Here is a 16,940-nt window from a genome sequence, read left to right as displayed (position 1 = left end):
AAACAGAAGCAGAACACAATATACAATTTACCAGTAATAGTACAGAGCAACGTTAAACTCTAAAGAGCTCCAATTAATAGAAAATGACCAACCACAATTTCAAAGGCTTCATAATGAAACATGCTAGCCCTTTCCACATAAAGGGCTGGTGGACTCAGAGTACAAACTGAAGAAAACTTTGACTGAAGCGGGGAAGGAGAAAACATGGCTGTGGAATTTTGGATATGGAATTTGTTTTATTTAACTATACATATTTGTAATGGGTCTTGTTTTTCTTGCTTTTTTAATGGAGGAAGGGTGAAGAAAGAGAATTTAGAGCTGAAAATAAAATTGAATTTAAAAAAACTAATTAGATGGTAACAACTTGAAAGTATAGGTTACATAATGACCTTCCCTTCCCAAAAAGTGAAAGAAAAACAAAGGCTATTTATCTCCTTCATGTTCAGTTACATTTTAGCTTTTTCCTATTTTAGAACTTCATGTACAAACTGTGCCTCTCGTATTTACAAAATGTTCCTGTGGCACCACATACTCCCCTGTTTTTTGACATTGTTGTTTCCATATATAAATAAATCCACCTTCTGTTCTCTAATTCAAGTGGTGCCATGCCCTAACATGTGCTCTCTTCAGTTTCTAGTGCTCCATTCTCAACTCACAACCTTGAACCAAATGAAAGACAAGCCAAGGAGCTTAAATAATCCAATTCACATAAACAATTCATATTTATACAGGACTTTATGAAGTATTTTCTTCATGCTCTCCCTCAAGAAGATAGTATGAATATCATTGATCCCATTTTGCAGATAAACCAAGGCTCAATTTTTGAATTATCCATAGTCATATTGAACTGGAATTTTAAACCCAACATTATTTCAGACATTGTTTTTCCTCTTAAGATTAATCAAAATAACAATACATTATGATTAACCATATTGTGCCTTTGAATTATAAATGTATAAAGAAAATTTCTTTCAAAGATTAAGCTTTGACAATTATTCCTTAAAGTCATTTTGAAAATCAGTTGGGAAATATAACTCACTAGCTATCTTCCTACTTTCCAGTACAACTCTAAAATCTAGCACTTAGTAGGCACTATTTAAATGATTATTTGGAGCCATCTCCAGTTGTCCACATTCATATCTTGCCACTGCACCCAGAGAGCTCTGGAGAAGAAAGTAAGGTTGGTGAACTTGCACAGCCCTCTCTCACTTAAATCCAACTTACTTGAATGGTATGGCATCACCTCCTTGATGTCATGGTCCCAGGTAGGTAGTATGAATATTATTGATTCCATTTTGCAGATAAAGAAACCGAAACTCAGATTTTAAATTGTCCATAGTCATAGAGAGCAATACATTATATGGCTAGGCATATAGTGACTTTTGAGTTATTTTTTTTTAACTGCTTAAAAAAAAATTTCTTTAAAATAAAGATTAAGTTTTGACAATTGTCCGTTAACTTCATTTTGAAAACCAATTGGAAAGGCATACAAAAAGGCAATATAACTCACCAGCTACTTTCCTAGTTTCCAATATATTCCTAGAATCTAGCACTTAGTTGGCACTATTTAGATGATTATTGAGGACCATCTCCAACTGTCTTGATCTGTATATTGCTCCTGGACCCAGATAGCTTTGGAGGAGAAAATAAGATTGGTGACCTTGCACAGCCCTTCCTTACTCAAATGCAACTCACTTTCATGTCATGACATCATCTTCCTGATGTCATGATATTCTTGGGAACAAAGAACAAATAACAAATGAACAAGAGATATAAGTTGCCAAGTAGTCATCACAAAGCAGATGGATTTGGTGGATAGGAGTTTGTACAAAACATATAGTCTCCATGGGACCTTTAACAGGTTACTTAATCTCTATGTCTTAGTTTTCTTATCTGTAAAATGAGGATGTTGGAGCAGATAATTGCTAAGGCCTTTCTCAACTGTAAAATCCTATGACACGTGTAAAGGGGAAAACCTTTAAGATAAAATGATAAATCATGAGCTGATCCAGAGTGTGCATAAAAATTGGATATTTGAATAATTTCTCTACTTCAAATTACATGTAAGATTCTTTTGAAAAATAATTCCTTTCAAATAAAAATTAATTTCTAAAATAAAATGCAATTGTGTTTGTTTAAATCCAGAATATCCATTCCTCTTCAGTCTTACAGAAAGAGATCCTGGATTAGAATTAAAATAAATTTAGACAACTGAATAATAATTATTGGCAGAAAAAAGGGATGCAAATTATAAATTTAAAATGTAATTTTGATTGTCAAAGTCACTGAATTCCTAATTGTTTCAGTGTTGATGTCAAATAAGAAGGAAAAACCTTCAAGACAAAAAAATGTTACATCACATCCAGTGATCATCTCATTGGAAAAAAAATTCATTAATATCTGCAGAATACTTCATTGGCCCTTGTGAAGAGAAATTCTAAGACAATTCACGTTCCAGCAGAGTTAACACCTATTTGGTAAATCTCTAATATTAATGTGGATAGCAGCATCATGATGATTGCAGTGAATTAGTCATTAGTCTGCTCATTTGAATCATACCTCAAATTAAGCACATTATATAGATATGCCCAGTTAAATTTCAGAAGAACTAGCCAGATTTGGAAAAGTGTTAAGATAAGCTATATCTACTGGATGATGATATTTTTTATATTGGGGATAATAACATAGCAATAATAATAATAATTAACATAAAATGCCGTATTTAATTTGATCCTCCCAATAATACCTAGGAGGTAAATGCTATTATTATCATCTCCATTTCACAGATAGTATTTAAGAAAAATCACCTAAGGTAACACAATAAGTGCTGTTAATAGGATCTGAACTCAAATCTCCCTGAGTCCAAGTTGATCACTCCTTCCATTATACTACCTTTGTAGATTAAGATCTTGGTTTATGCTTTATTCTTAAGGGGGAAATAAAGAAAAAACATTCATCTTGTCAAAAGTAAGTTATCTCTACTCATTTTTCTCTGATTTAATTATCAGATTTAAGGAATATTCTTTTATTGCATATAGTAGTAGGAATGATAAAGAATGAGGCATTGGTACATTCTACCCATATTATGATATGCTTTCCATAATTATGTAAAGTTGGGGTGGTTTATGACTCATTATCTGGACCCCAGGGCCTGCAGTCAGGAAAACTCATCTTCCTGAGTTAAGTCTAGCATCACACACTAGCTATTGTGAATGTGGACAAGTCACTTAACCCTTTTCGCCTGAGTTTCCCTATCTGTAAAATGAGCTGGGAAAGGAAATGACAAAACTCTTCAACATCTTTTGCCAAGATAATGCCAAAAATGGGGTCATGAAGAGTTGAATGCAACTGAACAACTACATAAGTATACTACAGAAGTATTGAATGTCAGCACTAAAAATGACCTAACTAATCATTCAACACAAACTTTCTTTTTTGTCATGCATCTGAAGGTTTGCTGGAAACAAAGTTTAACAACCAGCTTTCCAAAATGTACTAAACATACATTTAAGTTAACCTGCATTAGTATCTTTTTCTCTATTACTTTCTTAAATCTAAACAACTCACAAAACAATTGATTAAGCCCTGATTTTTCAATGTCCAAAGTCTAAATTCTCACACAATCAGCACAGATGGTATTTGCTGGCTCCTATACACCCTTGCATAAATCCTTCTGGCACTATGGCAAAACCAATGGATACCTTTTCAGAATCACATTAGTACATGTCCATAACTAAAATACACAGTTATAAAAGAAATCAATCACACTGAAATAGTGATTCAAATTAATTTGAATCGAACAAACTGACAGACCCCAGGTTAAGAACTACCTGACTTAATTCATTGTTTTCATTTTATGAGGAAAAAGGGAGATTGAAGAACCATTAAGAAAAGATTTTGATAAAATTATAATCAACTCATCTTCGAAGTGAGTAACTAATTTTTAAAAATACCAAATACCTACTCCGTGTAATCTGTTTATGTAGTTAAGGATACAAATATCAGTTGTTGCCGCAGTCCTAAGAGCTCAAAGGGTATCAGCCCTTTGATTTTAGAGGCAAATGAAGAGGGAGACGCAGAGTGTGAAAAGTTTCAGTTTATTATGTCATACAGCCTTGTTGATACAGTTTTGCAGTATGATCAATGCATGAACAGTAGGCAATCCCTAATCACCATTCAGAGAAGCAGCTTGCGGACTGCGTATGCGTGGTATCTGCCAATGGAAGGAGAGCCAATCCAGCAATTCAGCAACTCATTCAAAGATGAGAGGACTTATTAAGGCATCCCTATTTCCGAGCCATGGACTGTGACCCTCAGGCTCACCCATTCCCATGATCATAAATTATTGTTCCTTGCTCAAGGAGGGCATTTCTGCAGGGGGGCAGAAAACTTATTGTGCACCAAAGGTCGAGGTGACTCAGTGCTCCCTCTAGGTAGAGTCCCATAACTAGCACAAACATGTCTTGCCTTCATGAAACTTATGGTCTACTGGAAATGCTGCTGAAAGCAAATTGAGAACCAATGATGCTAACTGTTATACAATGATTTATTGATAAAGCTAAGAAAAGGGCTGAAATCTTCTACATGGTAATCTAGTGCTCTTTCCAGATATATCAGACATCTCTATATCCAAATACAATAATCAAGATCCCCCAAATTAATAATTTTCATTTCACCAAATACTTTTAATGATTTTGTGAAAAAATGCTGAAAAATTGGGTTTCCGGTATTGCAAGAGATACTGTGGGATTGGGATAGTGGGTACTATTGACCAAGAGGTTTTCAGAATGTGAGAGGTTAAGAAAGATTAGAATTCACAGGACAATTAAGTGATCAATAGAAGCCTTGAGCAAACAAGAAATGAGGGGGTGGGGGAGGAGGAGAGGGTAGGAAGGCACAGGTGGATCCAGCCAATCAGAAAGACTCTTGTGATTTTGACAAAACCACAAACTTAATAGCCCATCTAGCTCAAACTAGTTGGGGTCAGTGACCTGATTTGGCCAAATCACCACTTCCTTAATAGGCTAACTGAATATTAACACACTCCAGAGGAGAAGTTTCCCACCATTTTTTAATATAGGATGACTGATGAGAGAGAGATATAAGAATAAAGCATAAACCAATATGTTTATACATATTAAGAGGAAACATGTATTGGGTATATCAGAAAAACTGTAACACAGATAAAAAAGGACCAATCCATTTTCTGAAGGGAGGAGCTATATTACATGAGCAAGTATAAAGGTTCCTCCATTTCTGTACTCAGTGGTCCTTCTTCCCGAAGAGGATGGGGACTGCTTCTGGTCAGAAACATTAAGCCGATTCCTTAAAATTCTTCTTTAATAAATTTTCCTTGACATTTGATTTTCAATGTCAGGAGTGTTATTTTTAACAAAGTGTAAAGTGATAAAAATCCTATAAATAGACTTTGGAGAAAATACTCAAATTTAATTCATTTAAAATTCTGTGTTATTGTCTTTTTGAACATTGATTCAACATAACAGTACCATGTTTGGTATCTTGCATGGAGAAGTCACTTAAATATTTATAGTTTTAAATTAAACTCTCATTTTTCTTCTATTCCTGACATTTTTAAGCTTAGAGAATTCAGTAAGTCATTAATATATAATGTAAATATATAAATGTATATATAAAGTAAATATATAAATATATAAATGTAAAAATGAGTAACAGCTTAATTAAAATTATTACATAGACAGCATAATGAACTGAAATGTAAATCATTATTTGTAACATAATCTCTTCAGTTCTTGCTAGAATAATTGAAGAGGAATAAGGATTGAGAAACCACCCACTTTCTGAGTTATTTAACAGTGATTTCTTTTGAAATAAAGGCAGAAACATAATTAGATACTTTTAACCTCAAAGAAGATTTTTTCATTACCCAGATCCATAGTAATGAATATTTATAGAAGTTTTAAAAGCCTGGCTAGAGAAAGGAGCTGTCCAGCAATTCAGCACAGTAACTACAAAACATTTCTTTGTTCTACAAAAGATTCTTAGAAGTTATTGCTATAGCATGATATTTAATGATGACAGTTAAAGATTTTTTGTAATAAAATATATATAATAAGTTCTATTTTCTCCATTGATACTTTATTATTTTAGAATTTTTTAAAACCATATTTCAGATATTCAGAGGAAGTATAAACTTTTAGTTTTTAACTTTTGTTTTAAATTTTATTCAAATGTCTATTTTGGGGGGAAACAACTTTAACCCTCAATTAGAGCCAGCTATGTTCTATTTTTTGATGGCAGGTTAATTTAAGTTAATGTAGAAGTCCACAGCTATTTTTTTCTTAATCAGAAGTAAAAAGCAAAAAAAAAAAAAAATGCTGATTAAAATTGTTAAAAAAAAAAAAAAAAAACACTCGACACTGAAAATCAGATATCAAGAAAAATTTATTAAAGAAGAATCTTGAGGAATTGTCTTAACGTTTCTGGCCAGAAGCAGGATGCACTCCTCTTTGGGAAGAGGGAGCACTGAGTACAGAAATGGGGGAACCTTTATCCTTTTAAAAAAATATTATTATAGCATTTTATTTACAAGATATATGCATGGGTAATTTTTCAGCATTGACAATTGCAAAACCTTTTGTTCTAATTTTTCCCCTCCTTCCCCTACCTTCTCCCACAGATGGCAGGTAGACCAATACATGTTAAATACAATATATGTATACATATCCATACAGTTATTTTGCTGCACAAGAAGAATCGGACTTTGAAATAATGTACAATTAACCTGAGAAGGAAATCAAAAATGTAAGCAGACAAAAACAGAGGGATAGGAAATGCTATGTTGTGGTTCATACTCATTTCCCAAAGTTCTTTTGCTGGGTGTAGCTGGTTCTATTCATTATTGAACAAATGGAACTGATTTGGTTCATTTCATTGTTGAAGAGAGCCACATCCATCAGAATTGATCATCATATAGTATTGTTGTTGAAATATATAATGATCTCCTGGTCCTGCTCTTTTCACTCAGCATCAGTTCATGTAAGTCTCTCCAAGCCTCTGTGTATTCATCCTGCTGGCCACTTCTTACAGAACAGTAATATTCCATAACATTCATATACCACAATATATTCAGGCATCCTCCAATTGATGGGCATCCACTCAGTTACCAGTTTCTGGCCACTACAAAGAGGGATGCCACAAACATTCTTGCACATACAGGTCCCTTTCCCTTCTTTAGTATCTCTTTGGAATATAAGTCCAGTAGTAACACTGCTGGATCAAAGGGTATACACAGTTTGATAATTTTTTAAGCATAGCTCCAAATCACTCTCCAGAATGGATGGATGTATTCACAATTCCACCAACAATGTATCAGTGTCCCAGTTTCCCCACATCCCCTCCAACATTCAGCATTATCTTTTCCTGTCATCCTAGCACTCTGACAGGTGTGTAATAGTTATCTCAGAGTTGTCTTAATTTGCATTTCTCTGATTAATAATGACTTGGAGCATCTTTTCATATGGCTAAAAAGTTTCAATTTGCCCATTTGAAAAATGTCAGTTCATATCCTTTGACCATTTATCAATTGGAGAATGGCTTGATTTCTTATAAATTCAATTCAATTCTCTATATATTTTGGAAATGAGGCCTTTATCAGAACCTTTGACTGTAAAAATATTTTCCCAGTTTGTTTCCCTTCTAATCTCGTCTGCATTAGTTTTGTTTGTACAAAAGCTTTTCAATTTGATATAATCAAAATTTTCTATTTTGTGATCAATAATGATCTCTAGTTCTTCTTTGGTCACAAATTCCTTCCTCCTCCACAGGTCTGAAAGGTACATAGGATTGTTCTTCTAATTTATTTATAATCTCATTTTTTTATGCCTAAATCATGAACCCATTTTGACCTTATCTTGGTGTATGATGTTAAGTGTGTGTCAATGCCTAGTTTCTGCCATACTAATTTCCAATATTCGCAGCAGTTTTTGTCAAACAGTGAATTCTTATCCCAAAAGCTGGGGTCTTTGAGATTGTCAAACACTAGATTATTAAGGTTATTTATTTTGTCCTTTGAACCTAACCTATTACACTGATTAACTAATCTATTTCTTAGCCAATACCAAATGGTCTTGGTGACCGCTGCTTTATAATATAATTTTAGATCAGGTACAGCTAGGCCACCTTCATTTGATTTTTTTTTTCATTAGGGGAACTTTTATACTTGCTTGTGAGATGCAGCTCTTTCCTTCAGAAAATGGATGGGGGGTGGGGAGGGCGTGGGAATTGGAGGGCAGCTAGGTAGCACAGTGGATAGAGCACTAGCCCTGAAGTTAGGAGGACCTGAGTTTAAATCTGGCCTCAGACACTTAACACTTCTTGGCTGTGTGACCTGGGCAAGTCACTTAACCTCAATTGCCTCAGCAAAAAAAAAAAAAAAAAAAAAAAAAAAGGAAAAAGAAAACAGATTGGTCTGTTTTATGCAGGTTACAGTCTTTCCGATACACCCACTACATGTTTCCCCTTAATATGTATAAAACATGCCCCCGCCCCCCATCCTACATCCCATGTTCAAAAATGGTGGGAAATTCTTCCTCTGGGGTGTGTTATTTAATATTCAATTAGCCTATTAAGCAAGAGCAGTAGTGATTTAGTCAAGTCAGGTCATTGACCCCAACAAGTTTGGTCTGGATAGGCTATTAAGTTTGTGGTTTTCTCAAATCCACAAAAGTCTTTCTGATTGGCTGAATCCATCTGTGCCTTACTAGCCCCCAATTTCTTGTTTGCTCAAGGCTTCCATAGATCACTTAGTTTTTCTATGAATCCTAATCTTCCTTAACCTCTCACAGTCTGAAAACCTCTTGGTCATTGGTACCCACTATCTCCATCCCACACTACTTCAAAGCTTGCAACACTGTGAAAAACCAACGTTATGCCACAGTTTCCTTGAATTGTTCTACCAGTTTCCTTGAATTGTTCTGCCTCAGTTTCCCTAAATTATAATACCTCAGCTTCCCTGCATTAGTTTCCCTGAATTATAATATCTCAATTTCCTGGAGTTAGTATGCTATGCCCCACCCCCTTGTTTCCAGACCATTAGGACCGATATAAATTAGGGCTAAGAGCCCTGACCATTGGTATTACACAGAGTCATAAATTGCAGATAGGTAATTTAGAGATAGGTAAGTATATCTCTTGTTCCAGACTTCCTGTCTCTAGCTTGACTACCTTCTTCACTCCCAACTTAACAGAATTTATGGTCCTCACCCCTAACCTGTCAGAACCAAATTTATGGTCTGCTGACCAGTGCTCTTACCACCATCCACTTTTGTCTCTTCTGATTGATGAAGCCCTATAAAAATCTCTGGAATTCTTCACCTATTGCTGGAATCTTTGAGCCCCTAGTCCAATCCAGTCAATTAATCAAATCTGTCCAATAAAATATTAAAACTCTCTAATCTCTATCTTGCCTCAATTTCTCCAGCATTATACCAACTTTTCAGCATTTTTCGCAACTTCCTTTTCTTTGATTTATTATCACCAAACCACTAAGTATTTAGCTATTTACTTTATTATTTTTGTAAAAGAATGCAAACCATACTTTTAAATTAATTTAGCTAATTAATATTTTGAGTGTTTGTTGGTTTGACAAAGTAAAATTACTTAACCTACTGACCATAGTAGCAACAATTGAATAAAGTTTAGGAAAAATTAACATAACCACACAAAATGGTGAATTTGAAGATTAAATGGAATGATTTTTATAGGTTTTTAATATGAAAATTAAGAAGACTAACATCTATAGGTTTAGGCTCACTAATTTTCAGACATTAAAAACAGGTGATTATCAGGTTTTCCATTATTATTTTTTGATCTCCTTTCATTGCTGTTGGTTAAAATACGGTAGAAAGAAGGAACATTGAGCCAAAAAATCTCCTTTTGAAAAAAAAAAAATACTGCCTGAACAAAATGTCCTTTAGTCATTCTTCCTTGTGTCTTTATATTTGATATGAAGTCTAGTTATGTGAACTTTAGGGAACATAGTCACATTTTTGACTTGAACTTGGAGCTAAACCAGTTCTTTGGAACAGTAAAATAATGGGCTGCAGTTCACAAGCCTCCATAGTGTGCCCCCTACAAATTGTCAGTCAGAAGCCACAATTAGCTTTTAGCAAAGGCATTTACCAAAGTGATACAGTGGAAACATTTTAAAAATCTAATTTTAATAGTATAAAGCATTTTCCCCCACCCTCAAAAGCCTGAGGTATCCACCCCACCAAGTACTAATAGATTCATAAGAATAGAGTTAAATACAGAGTATAAGGCAGTGAAGCATACATACAGAGGCCAAACACTGAAATCACAACTGGTTTTGGAAGTACTTTCTTGAATCCATTGTTTGCATTTTTTTTAAATGGCTTTAAACAACTCATTCTCTAAAGCGGCTATCTCTGGATCTATATTTAATATGTGTGTGTCTCTCTGCTGACATTTGGATGAGTTATCTCTTAGTGGTTCATTTTTTCTGATGACAAGTCAGGAAAACAGAATAACACTCCCTCTGGTCTCATACTACTCATTTTACCACTCTAATTTCCCTTTGAAATAAACAAGAGCTCTAGAAACAACCAAGCCTGGAAACTCCAGAAGCCTGAATGCTTCCCAGGTTCATCCAGCTGTTGAACTTTCACTGCTATTTAAAGAGTTCCCAGAGATGTGGTCAACTTGTTTCTTTCTAGAGCCTTCTACATACCTCTTAGAGAATCATAACCATAAAAATCGGTCTGGTCAGTTGATCAATAATTAATCAATCAATAAACATTCATTAGGAGCCTACTTGGGTGTGGTACGGTGCAAAAAGATAAAAAAAAGGAAGCCCCTTCTCCCAAGGAGCTCATTATCTAATGGGGGAAACAACATGCAAACATTTGTATTTGTGTGTATCGAGCTATAAACAAAATAATTAACAGGCACTGGGGAAAGCACTGGAATTAACAGGGGTTAGGGAAGGTGAGATTCCTATAGAAAGCAGAATTTTAGTTGGTACAGAAAGGAAGTCAGGGAGGTCAGTAATCAGAGTAAAGGAAGATAGAGAAAATAAGCAGAGTCCAGAGATGGAGTGTCTAGGTCGGTGTCACTGTATCAAAGAATGCATCTCAGGAAGGGGATGTTAAAAAAAAAAAAAAAAAATCCAAAAATAGGTTAGGGGAAAAAAAAAAAGGTTAGGAAGGGCTTTGAATACCAAAGCATTTTATCCTTGCTCCTGGAGACTATAGGAAGCCTTTGGAGTTTATTGAATATGAGGTGAATGGTCAAATCTGTACTTCAGGAAAATTACTTTGATGGCTGAATGGAGACTAGACAGGAATAAGAGATCTGAAGCAGGCAGACCTAACAGCAAGCTATTCTAGGTGTGAAGTGATGAAGGCACTGGGTGACAGTGTCAAGGAGAAGGGGGTGGATATTTAAGAGATGTTGAAAACGTATAATTGATAGGCCTTAGCAACAGCTTGGATGTGAGTGGTGAGAGAGAGTGAAGATTCCAGGATGACGTCTAAGTTATGAATCTGTGATTAGGAGGATGATGTTACTCTTTACAATAATAGGGAAGGTAGTAGGATGGGAGGGTATGTTCCAAAGGGAAGTCATTAAAGTTCTAAATAGGGGATGCATATGATTATTTTTAAATGGTTATAGGAAAATGATCTGCCAGCAGAGTGTTAAGATGAATTGGAATAAGGACTAACCAATTGTCTTTTATCACTTGGTAGAGTTATTATTGTCAAGAAATTCGTTAACTTAAAGATAACCTGTTTAAGAACCTCCCCGCCTCCAACTCAACTAGTCTGAGTTTTGGAGGACAAGCACACAAAGCTGATCACCAGGCCCATTCCCAAAACCTTTCTAGCTTTGCAGGACCTGCTAGAGTGTACTGGCCTTACTAGCAAAGATTTAGCGTCATCTTCATGTTATAATAAGGCACCAGAATAGGACTATGATAGATCTATCAAAATACCAAAATTGCCACTTTGCCACCCCGCTGCTATAGAGCCCATGCTATTTCCACTGGACTATAGTCCCTCTCCTCTTCAAAAGACTACCTTTTTCCCACATATCAAACCAAATCCTCTTTATGAATTCATAGCACCTCTTTCTGTAATAGCCTTCATTTGACATTTATTCTGTATAATGCCCAATATGGCATTTGCTTTTTCCACCTGCCTTAAGTTCCCTACTAGAATGTAAATTCACTGATGGTAACATCTTATACTCAGAAGTAGCACTGTACTGGAAAGAGAACTGGACTTGTCATCTATCAGTAGAAATTTAGGTTTGTATCTATCACAATGTCTTGCTACTACCATGGGATAATTACTTCACCTTACATACAGCAGTCACTCAAAAAAGATTCATTAATGATGATCTAAATGATAAGGAATCTAATGCAGAATTGTTGTCCACAGCACTTCATTCAGTAACAATAAACAATATCATTTATTGGTACTAAATAAATGTAGAATGACAACTCACATTTATATAGCACTATAGAATTTACAAGGCCATTTCCTCACATTAATTCCCTATGGGAGAACTACAAATATTAAATACCAAAAAGGATCCTAAATTCAATTCAATTATTTATTAAGCACCTACTCCGTGCCAGACATTGTGCTAAGCTCTAGATCTAAGATCTCATCGGAGTTGGCTAGTCCCTTCAGCAAAGTAACAATAAATAGATCATGCTAAATAGATAGATGGATGGATAGATAAGGCATAGTACTTTAAGGTGTGCAAGCCACTTCATTTGACAGAGATCATTATCATCTTCTTTTTATAAATTAAGAAAGTGAAAGAATCAGATTAAATGAATATTTTGGTATTTTGTTCACTGCTTTACTTAGAACAACAGGATGTTAAAATTGGAAAGTACGGTAGATATTAAGTTCAACCTTCTCCTTTTATAGATGAGGAAGCTGAAGTTTGGGAAATAAGAGTAATTTGCTCAAGGTCATGTAGCTAGGTTAAACTTACTCCCAGGATTGTTCAGTCCTTCATTTTAAAGTATAATTGCTGCTATCTTCAGAATGATTACCTCTATCTCTAATCATCAGGGAATGAGCCATTCTTGAAAGCTGAATGTTCTAGATAGCTAAGGGATTACCCCCCATTTTAATCAGATTTTGTCAGATCACTTTAGAGGGCTGTCTTTTCTTCTCCACCTTTTTTTAAAAACAGTATACTGCATCATTATTTTTTGCAATGACTTGGGGACATTATTGTTATCATCATTTATTTTATAGTACTTCTCTCAAGATGTACTGAAGTATATAGAGTTGTTTGCTCCAATACTAAATAGCTATAGACTCTTCTTTTTGAGTTCTTATCTGCTTTTTAGGACTTGTTTCCTTCTTTATTGCTAGGCCATCAATTGCCATTTATCTCTGCTAACAGTATGGCTGCTTTTATCAACACTCCTTTTCTCTTTTTTCTAATTTTCTGGTTGATCAAGGAAGTTCTGAAAGTTTGAAAACCAGATAAGGAAAGTCATCAGCATTGTATATAAAACGAAGTTCTACAGGCCATGAGTAAAAAGCTATAGGCTGTACCAAGAGTTAAGTATATGAGCTTTAGTGAATAGATTCCATAATATAAATTTGTGATGGTCTTGTTTTCCAATTCAGATTTCTAAGGATTTTGTAAGGTCCATCAACAATAAAGAAGTAAACAAAATGTGGGACTCTTATTTATCACACAAATACATTTAATTTTGTTGAATTATAGCCTATAATAGAGCTCAAGTAGATTTATCACAACTGTATATTATGTAGCAAATTTGGCTGATGCAATGCCCTAGATTCTTTAAGAAAAAAAAAGTCATTCATATACTTGCAAGTCTAAAGGCTTCAAGTCATTTTTTCAAAGTAATATGGTTTCAATATAAATAAATAAATATATGAAATACATTTGATGCATTTTCATTTTTCCCTTTAATTATCTAAAGGATTTCCTGGCATTTACCAAGTCAGAGTTGAGCCAACACACTGATGTTTTATCTGCATTCATGCTGCACTTGTTAAAGGCCTACACATCCTGATGAACGTTTGAAAGCTTTTTAAGCAAGAAATTAAAATTGTGTGACCACAATGTATGTTCAATCAAAAGGAAAGCTGTAACTACAGTTAATTTGTAAAGAATTACAAATGTCTGCAAACATGTTTCTTTAAAAAAAAAATACACATTTAGTTATAAGCAAGATATGAAATAATTGCCAAGGCTTGCTGTCTATATTATGTGACATGGATATTATTACAAGTGTTAAAAGATTTTTTTTTTAAAAAGCAAACTGATATTTACTTATGCCTACAACTCCTCTAAAGTAAAAAGCTCTACATCCAATCTCACCAAGGCAATTTCTAGATTTTTTTTCTTTTTTAAATAATGAACTTTGCTTTTTAAAAAAATGACCCCAAGGTACATCTCCAGTTTTAATCCTCCAGGCTCTAACAGTGATGCAGTAGACTCAGATAAATCTTTGTATGCAAGTGTTGGTGCAGACTGAGAAGGCCAACAATCTACCAACCCTAAGTGAAAGACTTTAAATAATTATTTTCAACTCCTGAAAATACAGAAAATTTGAACCCTAATGTTAAACCGCCCTTAGTTTATACTGCTAAGTAGAAAGGAGGAAAAGTAAAAAAAGAGAAAATTGATCAAGTGATTGGAAGAGTATGATAAATGAGTGCAAAATGATTTCCCAAATTAAGTAGGTAAAAGAGCAATATGTAATATCCAAATAATTTCCCCTCAACTATATCTTAAAACCTGTGAGAAATCAGCACACACACACAATTCAGGAGATTGTTATAAAAAAACAAGTTATTAAAAAATGTCAAAAATTCCAGGAACAGAAAGGAATCCACAAATCAGTGACTCAGAAGATTAGAAGACAGGAATCTGGCAATGAGGGGTAGGCAAGCCAAAACCTCCAGCTTAAAACAGAAAATATCTCTGCAATAAGCCCAGTTACCTCAGTGAGCTCTCTCTAAATCCCTCTAACAACATAAATATCTTATGATTTTGTGCAAAAGAAAAAATTCTCCACAACAAAGTGAATAATATTTGGGGAACTAAGTCTATTTTCATAGGAAAGTGGGGGGGGGGGGTTTCTTTTATCAACTCTAGCCAAATAAAGCCCTAAGCACCACGCTTGGGCTTATCTCAAAAATGTCAGGCCTTTTTCTCTTTCTAATTGTACCAAAAGAAGCTGAATGTTCAAAACCAGGATACGGGTTCTCCAGAGGAAAGCTTGGGGTTCCCAACAGACTCAGTGCTTCAATCACCTCGTAGGAGGGGGTTTCCAGAAGCTGAATGACTTACGGAGAAGGGAAAAGAGGATGCTGCCACAGGTTAGAACAGCCAGAGAGAATTATTGACTCTTAAGGAGAATTAGGTTTCTAATAATAACACCATTTAGGAGGGTTATCTCCAGAAACACCCAGTCCACAGGATAGACCCGGCTCAAGCTGCTGAAATCCACAGCCGCTGACGTATGAATGAGCACGGGAGCAAGGCAGAGAGGAAAAAATAATAATAATAAGCTATGCTACCGGAGTGGAAAGCAATTAATTTCCGGGGGGCAAGGAACCAGGAAGCAAAGGATTTTGTTTTGTTTGTTTTATCTTTCCTTCTACCTGAGAAAACCCGCAGTACTAGGCTTTAAATCAGACTAAAGGGATTATTGTTTCCCCTAGGTTTTTTTTAATCCTTTATTGTGTCATACCCCACCCCCCAACCTCCCAAGCTGCCTAATGAAGCCTGTGGACCCATTCTCAGAATGTTTTTAAATATATAAAATAAAATACATAGGATATAAAAAGAAACCAATTATACTGAAATGCAATTTCAAATATTAAAAGAAAAACTACTTCACAGACTCCATGCTTCTATACCTTCCACTTTTCCCCTCCCTTCCCGCCACGACCTCAGTTTTGCCGATTACTCAGCCCGTGCACAACTTCGCATTCTATTCCTGGGGCACCTGCTTGCCTTTTCTTCCCTGGGAAAAAGTAAGGAGGCTGCGTATCTGAGAAGCGAAGGAAAGGTTTGGGAAGGTGGTACGATGGGAAGATGCAACTCTCACCTGTGATACCCCCCCCTCTCCCAAAAAATTTTAAAAACCTGCAGGAAGAGTTCACATCAAACTCTAAAGCGGCCAGGGTAGGGAAACCCAGATATCCCACTTTTCCAGCTGCATCGCTTCTCCCCATCGCCCCGAGGGGACACCTCACTAAGCTTACCAAGTACCAGATGCCCAGTAGGATGGTGCCGGTGCGGACATGGCAACATAGGCAGCAGCTGTTGGAATAGAAGCGGGTCCAGGGCGCACTCATCTTCATCTCAAGGGGCCTCCCCTGGCTCTGGGAGCCGTTCAGGGGTCGCCACTGCCTCTTCAACCCCTGCTGCTTCGCCTCCCCGTGGGTTCAGAGTTCGCGCAAACGCGCGCCCAACTTTGCCCGAGCGCTAACAGCCTGCTTCTGCCTTCAGGTCCACTTCCAGCTGCTGTGGCTGTTGCGGTCTCTGGCGAGCACCTTTTTCCCCCACCCGTTCCTTCCTTTCCGCCTCCCTCTGTGGTTCTCCCGCTCTGACAAACCCAGAGAGGTTTCAAGCTGCAGCCTCTGCGGGACTCCAAGAGCAGGGTGGTGAAGAGGGAGGAGGAAGGGATTGGACTTCGACCGGAGTGGGGGTGGAGGGAAGTAGGAGGACCTGGGCAGAAGGGGAAGGACCTGAGGGGGAGGGGAAAGGGCCAGGGAGAGAGGGAGCCAGCGACACCGCGTGACCAGTGCTAGCCATAATCTGGGTCTGAGTTCCATGATGTCACTAAGTGGTTTATGCCAGCTACCAAGTGATGGAAGATAAATCTAAATAAATGATCTTTGAGCCCTCAGCAATTCCCAGAGACCGTC

General features: G+C 36.1%; 1 protein-coding gene across 1 annotated transcript in view; it reads right to left on the bottom strand.

Annotated features, from left to right (window-relative positions):
* The window catches only part of LAPTM4B (lysosomal protein transmembrane 4 beta), a 109,952-nt gene extending 93,235 nt beyond the window's left edge, over nucleotides 1-16,717 (bottom strand). The window contains exon 1 of the mRNA XM_051970898.1: nucleotides 16,275-16,717. Coding sequence (XP_051826858.1) covers nucleotides 16,275-16,373 — 99 coding nt within the window. The 5' untranslated portion in view covers nucleotides 16,374-16,717. The remainder of the gene's footprint in view (nucleotides 1-16,274) is intronic.
* Between the last annotated feature and the right edge of the window lie 223 nt (nucleotides 16,718-16,940).

This window comes from Antechinus flavipes, chromosome 1 (genome assembly GCF_016432865.1).
Source record: "Antechinus flavipes isolate AdamAnt ecotype Samford, QLD, Australia chromosome 1, AdamAnt_v2, whole genome shotgun sequence".
Classification (NCBI taxonomy): Eukaryota; Metazoa; Chordata; class Mammalia; order Dasyuromorphia; family Dasyuridae; genus Antechinus; species Antechinus flavipes.
The sequence above is the reverse complement of the archived record's forward strand: the minus strand, read 5'-3'. Positions and strand labels throughout refer to the sequence as shown.